The 9,782-nt window shown below is 41.2% G+C and overlaps 1 protein-coding gene across 2 annotated transcripts; it reads right to left on the reverse strand.

Moving 5' to 3' along the window:
- Positions 1-1,854: 1,854 nt before the first annotated feature.
- On the reverse strand, positions 1,855-9,571 carry MAF (MAF bZIP transcription factor). 2 transcript variants are annotated; one of them, XR_013262750.1, is made up of 2 exons: positions 8,069-9,571; positions 1,855-3,636 (listed from the first exon to the last, which is right to left on the reverse strand). XR_013262750.1 is itself a non-coding variant. In XM_077454533.1 (2 exons), the coding sequence occupies exons 1-2, from the start codon at positions 9,197-9,199 to the stop codon at positions 3,630-3,632; spliced, it is 1,044 nt and encodes a 347-aa protein (XP_077310659.1). In that variant the 5' UTR covers positions 9,200-9,570; the 3' UTR covers positions 1,855-3,629. The 2 variants fall into 2 exon arrangements, 1 of the variants encoding a protein (XP_077310659.1); XM_077454533.1 differs by having other exon boundaries at positions 8,163-9,570.
- Positions 9,572-9,782: the final 211 nt, after the last annotated feature.

Raw genomic sequence — 9,782 nt, forward strand, 5'->3', positions numbered from 1 at the left:
GCACGTTGCCAAATGCAAAGTCCCTATAGGGCTACATAATATATTTTCTGAAGCTGGCTTCAATCATTCAGCCTCCACTTCCTACAGTCCATAGATCATAGCCATCTCTGACCAAGGCTGTGCTCATGTAGCCCTTGTCCTTCGAGATACATCACATGCATTACCCAACAAATATCCTACCAAATTCCTAAAGCCCTGTGACTTTTATCTTTAGAGTATTTAAGGATTTAAAACCAAAAAAAAAAAAGCACCTTCGAGGGTCAAGCAAAAGAAAACACGAAGGTTGTAGGAACATATTTTGCAACTTTATATACTTAAGATAAGAGCCAGCCGGCAGAGAAAAATAATCACAGTTTATGTCTGAAGGGGACAGATGTTTGCTGAAATTATTACCCCACCCCCTCCCCATCTTAAAACGCTGCATGGTGACAACCGGCTAAAGCTGTATAACTTCTAAAGTATTTGCATTAAGCGTATGGTGCAATCTGTTGTGATTTGGCAAGCCAAGGGTTAACAACCTCTCTCCGTTCAGTTCTAATATTTCCCTGCTCTGCTAGGTAGAAGTCCAGTCCACCGACTTCACGTGTCCTCCAAACTTATCAGTGCACAGAAGCTTCAGGAGAACATTTAATGCTTCCCCGGCTGGTGTAAAGCACAGGCAGCAAATGCATGGGCTAAAGCATCAACGCACAGCCCATAGGCCAAACTATATGTGTGCCGGATGACACAGCAGACTAGGGGGGAGCATTAGCTTACCGGCAAGCCAATACTTAAAGATAGGATGAGATATAGCAAAAAAAAAAAAATTACTTTTTTACAAGATGGCACAACAAAATCTTCCAAATCCATCTTTGCTCATCCTTTGACTACAGATTAACTAGAATATGTACCTAAATAAACTGGAATAGGGGTCTGTAATCATTATCCAAACAGCAGTGTCACACAAAAGGTCAGATGTCAAAGGGTGATAGTTCGGTGTTTAGAAAACCAATGACTATTTTAGTTTTCCCTTTGGCTGGAGTGTCATAGGGGATATATGATCACAGATAGAAAAAGATATATATATATATATATATATATATATATATATATATTTTTTTTTATTATTATTATTAATATTATTACTTATTTATTTATTTATTTATTTGGCACTGTCGTAACATAATTAAGGTTATGCTAGTTGGAAGAATAAACCACACATCTATAGTGCATGCATTGAAAACAATGTCTCAAACAAGGTACCCTACGTCAGGAGATTGATATGTGATCATGACACTAATTACTGCTGCAATTAGACTTCCTTTCAAAGTTTGATGCTGCCTATTTGGTCCCCATACAACACGTTCTGCCTAGAGATATTGACACCATCCTCTGTAAAGGGGAACATTGGCTTTCATAAAAAAAAATTTAATAAAATTATAATAATAATGCAAAGGAACTTTTCTAACTAAAAAAAGGCTAAATTCAATGCATGTGTAGGCTGATTTAGAAAGAATTGTACTGAAGCAGTCAGGCAAGGCTTGGATCTGACAATGACATTGCAGAGAGGTGGAAAGAGTTATTATACATGATGAAGTCTGAGTGGGCAGATCATATCTAAAGGACAAAAGAGTAAAGGAAGTAGAACAGGTAACATCCATCAAATTAAGAAATTTACAAAAAAAAGAGCCTATCGTATATCCTACACTCAAAATGTATTGGTTGCCTACAGTGACTTGTATCTTTAGTAACAAGTCTATCCCAAAATTCTGCCTATATTGACACCAATCCTGACACCTTGTGCCTCTTGCAAATTTAATAAAAAATAAATAAACAGCATAATTTTTTTTTTTTTAGATCACACCCCAATGCAAATTCAGAATCAAAAACTGCAGTTTATTATTGTAGATTATTTTTTTCTTTTGATATGACCATAGGACATGAAATGACAGAGCACAAAATACATCACGTTTCGTTAGTAACTCAAAATATAAAAAAAAAATTTTGCACAGCAAAATATGGATAGGAAAACAAACAAACAAAAATAACATTATATAGCTGACACAGATTTCTATCTATTATGGATAAGTTTACGTTCATTTGTAAAAAGACATGTTATCAGTCCCTGATAATACATTTTCCTGGTTATTGCATTTAAGACTTGTGAAATTTGTAAAGCTACAGAAGATCCAGTTCTGCACCATAATATTAAACTGTAAATAATAATAAAAAAAAAAGATAATCTGCATTGTTTTAAAAAGTGTGCAGCAATGCCTTGATAACTGCATCATTTTTGTATTAGCGTTCTAAAACAAATTTGCATTTTATTTTATGCTTGCAGGTTATATCTTAGTGCAATTCAGTCCCAAATACTTCAATTTTTTTTAAAAATAATAAAAAAACAAAAAACAAAAAAACAGACACTTTTGAATGCATCTACCCCTTGAATATACATAAGGCTATCTACCCTTTTAATACTTTGGTTTTAAAATACAGTCAGTGGTAAAGCTTGGGTTTTTTTTTTTTTTTTTAACACATACCCAACTTATATTTAAGTTGCAAGCACATGCGTTGGAAACTACCTTTAAAAATAGTCCCATTCCTACACCCCTTTCAACATCACGACAGTGAACAACTTAGTGCATCATCGGTAAAATATACTACATCTAAAATGGGTCTAACTTGTTCCATTAAAACTAAGACATTCCTTTATCTGTTGCAAACATTTAAGAAGCGCTCACAAATTCTACAGAAAATAAACATAAAAATATGTACTACAAACCCATAGCATTCCACATTTGACAGCAACCAAATGCAAAAAAGGGTATTTTTTTTTCCTTCTTTTTAAATAAAATTTAAGACCGTCATTAGCTCACAGCATTTAGTCCCAACACAAGTTACTCAAAGTTGCTTATATTTTTTTTAGATTTTGCCACATTTAAATATGAAAAATCCATTTTGCCATCTTTTGGAGGAAAAGCAATCAGTGCATTTTAAAATAATAACAAAGACATTTTGCAACTATGCAAAATTAAAACAAAACAAAAAAAAAAAAAAAGCAGTTTATTTCTCTAGCAGATGTAAATGTTAGGGGAAGATCTAGATTGCACTTTTTTGTCTTTAAGTGATGAGTAACAAAAAAAATAATAATAATGTCATGCCATATTTTGTCCAGAAGTCCATTTTCCAAGCAAAAGAAAAAACAAAAAACAGAACAAAACAAAAAATAATTATACCATACATGTCCAGCATGCAGGGCCTTCTTAATAATATATTGTCTATTTTTCCATAAAGTCTTATGACATTTACAGTTCTTTGTTGCCAAGACATAACAGCAAGCACAATGCATGAGATGAGCATGGATTTTTAATGGCAGGCCAGTTTCAGTCATTCTGGGCCATACAGTCACATGAAAAACTGAAGTTTTGATGAAGAGGCTTCATTTTGGCAGGTTGCTTTACACGTCATCTCCTCATTTTTATTTTTTTTTTGTTTGTTTTAGGTCAGCAACTCTCAAAATGATGAATTCAGCGAGACAGTCTAAAAATTCACATTTTTTTTTTTATTGCAAGCTCATATGAAGGACTCGGGATGGCAACAATTCTGCTTTTTCTCTTTCTTTCTGTCTTTGACACAGCAAGCTCATAAACTCATGACCTTTAAAAAAAAAAAAAAAAAATAGGAAAACGTAAAGCGTATGGTATTAAAGAGTAATCTTCATATGAGTGCAAAGGGTGTTAGATAGGTGTAAGGCAAGCCCAGAAAAGCATGGCAAGAAAGTAATAAAGTAAAAGACCTAAATGAATCCTCCCATCTTCCCATAATTATAGGAAATAAAAGCACTGAAGACAGCTAACTGTAAAAACTTCTAAGTTTCTAGTGCAGTGAACACATTGTTATTTCTATACCAAGTCAAAAAAAGTGGACAGGACCTCAATACAATTTTTTTTTTTAGCATAACCGATACAATATATCTCCATGATATATGGGATATAAAGCATGCCAAGGTAATACTATTGCTTAAATTAGTCCACTGCCAACTGTCTAGCCTGTGATGCAGCTTTAATATGAGCAATTAAAGATTTCATTACAGCTCACCGAAGCAGTTAAGATTGATATCTATCTTCTATGGGCTGGTTGTCTGGGTAAAAGTCCTCAAGACTTAGGCTACTCATTGACACAAGGCAGCAATCTCCAGACTTGTGGCAGCTTCCTCCTTGATAGAGTTTCACACAAACAATTTTTCTACTAACGCTAATGACTTCCTCAATAGAGAAAATACAATGCTCGCAGAATACACACATGACAGTGACAGTCAATACCGAGAAAGTGCAGCAAATGCATGTGTATTGCTTACGATCGTCGTAAGATGAGAAAAAAATGTTTTCCGCTCGGTGGAAAATGGTTAAAAAAAATTCCACTTCTACAGAGCATTTTATTTTATTTTTTTTTACAAATACTGGTTTGTCACGAGGACTGCTTTTTCTAAAATAATATATATATTTTTTTTAAATTGCGCTTTAAAAAAAAAAAAAAAAATTGAAAATGAAAGTGTGACTCAAAATCACAAGTTTGGACTGCTAGCTTATGTTTGTGAGTAGCCCACTTTCTAAGTTCTAATGTATGAAGGTGTACAACTGGCTAGTGTAGGATGGGTATGACGGAAAAGATTAATTGACTATTTAGTAAGGTGGACCTGTTCCCTTATATTAAGAGATGCTCAATTTACTAAGCATTCCTCCTAAAAAATAAAGCATAGCTGCCAAAACTTTAAAATAAATGACAGGGACACTCAGGCGTTAGGCTGGTAAATGGTCCTGCTTGCAAAATAGTGTCTCAAAGAGTAGAGATAGATACATATCTATAAACTATTTATTGTTCTAAATGAGGTTAATCTAAACATGCATTATTGCTTTCTAAACACTGACTGCCAATAAATAATAACTTGAACATTTCAATGCTAAATAAGAATTTTATTCTGCAGCTACCCAGTCACGAAAACTAAGAACTTAGGACTGTCCATCCAATACAAGTCAACTAGTAACTGTACAGAACTGGTTGCTCTTGCTCTTGCTAAAAATCCTTCCAACTTTTAAAACTACACCAGAATTGAGCTGTGATTATAAAGTATGGGCATGCAAGACTATGAAATGCAGAAGGGGCAAGGTAAATCAATGCAGGACAGAAAAGAAAAAAAAAAGATTAGAAAATGGACTGTCATTTTAAGAAGGGGGGGGGGGTGTAGGAACTTTTAGGGAATTAAAGGGAACACGAGTTCAGGTTATGGCCAACTCCTGAGTACAGAAGAAGAGAGCAGGATGAGTTTATTGCCAGAAAGACAGGGAAATAAGATGTGGTCACCCCCCCCCCCCCCCCCACAAAGATTTTGAGCATTCAGAGTTAATGCAGCATGTGGACCAGGAAAGGTTTAATAAGGTCCCACGCCCCACTGGATATAGTAGAAGAAGGAATGATACATTTCTAGCCAGGGTGATGAGAAAATAAGATGTGAAATATCTGGACAGGATGTGAATAGTCTGTCCAGAGAAGAGTCTGGACGTGAACAGTTAACACAACAGGGGCACCTTGTGGACAACAAAGGGTTTAGTAAGGGTCCCCTACCCTGCAGGTATAATAAAAGAGGGCAGGATGAGCTTCTAGCTAGGGTTACTGAGAGATGAAAAGAGGAATAAATAGATTCTCTGAACATGCAGAGTTAATACAACAGGGGCACCGTGTGGACAAGGAAGAGTTTAGTAAGCGTCCCACACCCAACTATGTATAGTAGAAGAGTGCAAGACAAGTTCCTAGCTAGGGTGAAGACAGCATGAGATGAGAAATAAGAGTTTCTGCACATACAGAGTTAATGCAACAGAGGCACCAAGTGGACAAGGAATGGTTTAGTAAGAGTTTCTTGCAATACTGGGTATATTAGAAGACTGTTTTAAGCCAGAAGGAAGGAAAGACAAGATGTGGTCACCCCAAGAGGCTAAGATTTATTACAGCCTGGGCACCGTGTGGGCAAGGAAGGGTTTAGTAAGGTCCCATATCCCAATAGGTATAGCAGAAAAGGAGTAGGATAAATGTCTAGACAAAGTACAGGAGAAATTACATTTGGTCACCCCACGAGGCTAAGAGTTAATACAGCAAGGCAGCATATGAGCAGATAGGTTTACCAAGGTGCTATGCCTCAATGGGTATAATAAGAAGAGTTTCTAGCCCTAGTGAAGGAGAAATGACATGTGGTCAATCCGAGGAGCTATTGGTTATTTGCAGAATGGGCATCACATGGTCAAGAGCAAGTTTAATAAAGTCCTACACCGCAATGGATATAGCATAAGAGGACAGGATATGTTTCCAGCCAAAATAAATCATCAATAACATGTGGTCACCCCAAGAGACTATAAGTTAATACAGCATGGGCACCATGTGGGCAACAAAGGGTTTAATAAGGTCCCACATGTCAATGGATATAGTAGAAAATGGCAGGATGAGTTTCTAGACAAAGTGAAAAAAAAACAGCATAGAGGCTCTAAGAGTTAATACAACAGGGGTACCATGTATGCATTGTATGATCACTAGCCCCAGTGGGTATAGTTGAAGATAGCAAAGTAAAGGAGAAATTACATTTGGTTAACCCAGGAGGCTAGAAGGCAATACAGCATGGACAACATATGAGCAAAGAAGTGTTTAGTAGGGTCTCACATAGTAGAAGAGAGAACGATGAGTTCCTAGTCAGAGTGAAGATGAAAGAAGGTGATTAGACCAAGAGGTGAGGAGTTAATACAGCTAGGGCACCATGAGGGCAAGGATGTGTTTAATAAGGTTGCACATAGTAGAAAAGGGCACAATAAGTTTCTAGCAAAAGTGAAGAAGAAATAAGGAGCTCAGCTGAAGAGGCTCAGAGTTAGTTTAGCATGGGCACCATATGGGCAAGAAGGGTTTAATAAGGTCCCCAATGGGCATAGTAGAAGAGGGCAGAATAGGCTCCCTGACAAAGTAAAGGAAAAATAATGTGGTCAACCCAAACCTTAATACAGCATGAGTACCATGTGGGCAGAGAAGGGTTGACAGGTTGAGTTTCTACACAAACTAAAGGAGATATAACATACAGGCTAAGACTTAATACAGCATGTACACCATATGGGCAAAGAAGGGTATAGTAAGCTCCAACATCCAAATAGATATAATAGAAGAGGTCAAGAAGGGTTTGTAGACAAAGTTGGGAAGAAATTACATGGGGGCAACTAAAAAGTTAATGTAGTATGGGCAAGAAAGGGTTTAGTAACTTCCCACATCCAAATAGGTATAGTAGAAGAGGTTAAGTTAGGTTTGAAGGCTATATCAGGAAGAAATGATATGGGGGCAATTCAAAAGTTAACACAGCATGGGCACCATATGGGCAAGAAAGGGTTTAGTGAGGTCCCACATTGGAACAGGTGTAGAAGAAGATTAGGGTGGGTTTCTAGACAAAGTGGGGAAGAAACGACATGGGGGCAACTCAAACGTGAATTCAGTATGGGCAAGAAAGGGTATAGTAGAGTCCCACATTGGAAGAGGTATAGTAGAAAAGGTCAAGATGGGTATTCTATAGAGTCAAGGCGAAATGACATGGGGGCAATTCAAAAGTTAATGCAGCATGGGCAAAAAGAGTATAGTAGACTCCAACATTGGAAGAGGTATAGATGAGGTCAAGATCGTTTTCTAGATAGAGTCAAGAAGAAATAAGGGGGCAATTGAAAAGTTAATGCAATATAGGCAAGAAATGGTTTAGTCAGGCCCCACATCAGAACAGGTGTAGAAGAGGTTAAGATGGGTTTCTATACAAAGTCAGGAAGAAACAACATGGGGGCAACTCAAAAGTTAATGCAGTATGGGCACCATAAGGGCAAGAAAGGTTATAGTATTCCACATTGGAATAGGTAAAGTAGATGAGGTCAAGATGGGTTTCTAGACAAAGTAAAGACATGAAATGGGGGCAACTAAAAAGTTAATGCAATACGGGTAGCATATGGGCAAGGAAGGGTTTAGTAAAGTCCTACACCCCAAGGGTCAGGATAAGTTTCAGGAAAAGTGAAGGAGAACCCACCTATAATACATCATGGGCACCATGGAAGGGTCCCTCACCCCACCCCCAGACAAGTATTTGGGAGAGAAGGGAAGGGCTCAGGGGTGAGACTCACATGAAATACTCCGGAGAGGAAGGGTTTTCACTGTTGCTGGAGCCGTTTTCTCGGAAGCCGCTTCCCAGGAGCTTCTCATACTTTTCCTTGTAGGCATCCCTCTCCCGAAGCAGCCTGGAGATCTCCTGCTTGAGGTGCTCCACTTGCTGCAGCAGCTGGTTCTTCTCGGACTCCAGGACGTGCCTCTGCTGCACCCTCTTGAAGCGGCACGACTGAGCGTAGCCCCGGTTCTTCAGGGTCCTCCTCTTCTGCTTCAGCCGGATCACCTCCTCCTTGCTGACCCCCCGCAGCTGCCGGTTGAGCTCCCGCACGGACATGGTGACCAGCTGCTCGTCGGAGAAGCGATCGTCGAAGTGCAGGTGGTGGTGGTGGTGATGGTGGTGGTGGGGCGCCGGGTGCATCCCGGAGGAAGCCGGTGAGACTCCGCTGCTCCCTGAGGAAGCCGGCAGCCCCCCTGCCCCGGGGTGGTGGTGATGGTGGTGGTGATGGGGCGCCCCGTTTTGCGCGGCGGCCGCGATCACTGCGGAGACCACCGCGGCGGCGGAGCCGAGTTCCTCCCCGGGCATGGCCCCCGAGGAGCCGCCGTACTGCTGCGCAGCCCGAGCGAAGCCATCGTAGCCGCCCTGCTGGAGTTGCTGCTGTTGCTGCTGCTGTTGCTGCTGCTGGGGGTTGCCGCCGTTGCTGATCAGCGCTTCCACCGCGTCCTCCGGGCTGAAGCCCAGCGCCTCCGGGTTGATCTGCTGGGGGTAGCCGGTCATCCAGTAGTAGTCTTCTAGGTGGCTCTTTTGGTCGCTCCCGGAGCTCGGGCTGGGCGCCGAGAAGCTCGGGGAAGGGGGAACCGAGCTGCAGGGCGTGCTCATCGGGGTGGAAGACAGCGATCCCCCGGCGATCAGGCGGCCGCACTGGCTGATGATGCGGTCGGTCTCCACCGGCTCCTTCTTCACTTCGAACTTCATCAGATCGAAGTCATTAACATATTCCATGGCCAGGGGACTGGTGGGCAGGTCGGAGCTGCTCATTGCCAGATCTGATGCCATCCTTCTGCTGCTCGCAGCCCTCCACACCGGGGACACCACACTACCGGGAGGAGGAACGGGCACCGGGAGAGCCAGCTTGCTGCGGTGATCGTTTCTCTCCCCCCTCCCCCCCAAAAAAAAAAAAAAAAATCAAGAAATGTCCAAAATAAAAATAAAATCACAGGAGCCCGGCGGAGGACATACCGGGGGCCACCGACCTCTTCCCCCAACTCTTACTACACAACACACTTCATAGTCCCGGGACCGGAGAGGCGGAGGAGGAGGAGGAGGAGGGGGGGAAGTGCTGAGCCGGTCAGGACTGGGGGACACCGGGACAACCGCTCCGGATTTTTTCACCGATCCGTCCACCGAGCACTTTAAAAGCATTGCTGCGTTTTATAGGCGGCGTGACGTCACGACCCGGACTGGGCACGGCGGGCCAATGGGAGGACGGATCCCCGGGCCTCATTAGCATAATAGTAAGAGATAAACTTCCAGGAGGGGAACTGTCAATCAGACGCCGCGATCAGCTGACTGTCAGCCGGGACAGGACCGGCATTAACCCCCACCGGCCCGGGGGGATTCGTCCTCAGCTGCCAAGTGT

This window comes from Lithobates pipiens, unplaced genomic scaffold (assembly GCF_037356315.1).
Source record: "Lithobates pipiens isolate NorthernLeopardFrog02 unplaced genomic scaffold, aLitPip1_a1.2 Scaffold_10, whole genome shotgun sequence".
Taxonomy (NCBI): Eukaryota; Metazoa; Chordata; class Amphibia; order Anura; family Ranidae; genus Lithobates; species Lithobates pipiens.

Excerpts from the sequence above, each read along its gene's own strand:
- MAF (XM_077454533.1), bottom strand. The coding sequence starts at position 9,199 with ATGGCATCAGATCTGGCAATGAGCAGCTCCGACCTGCCCACCAGTCCC.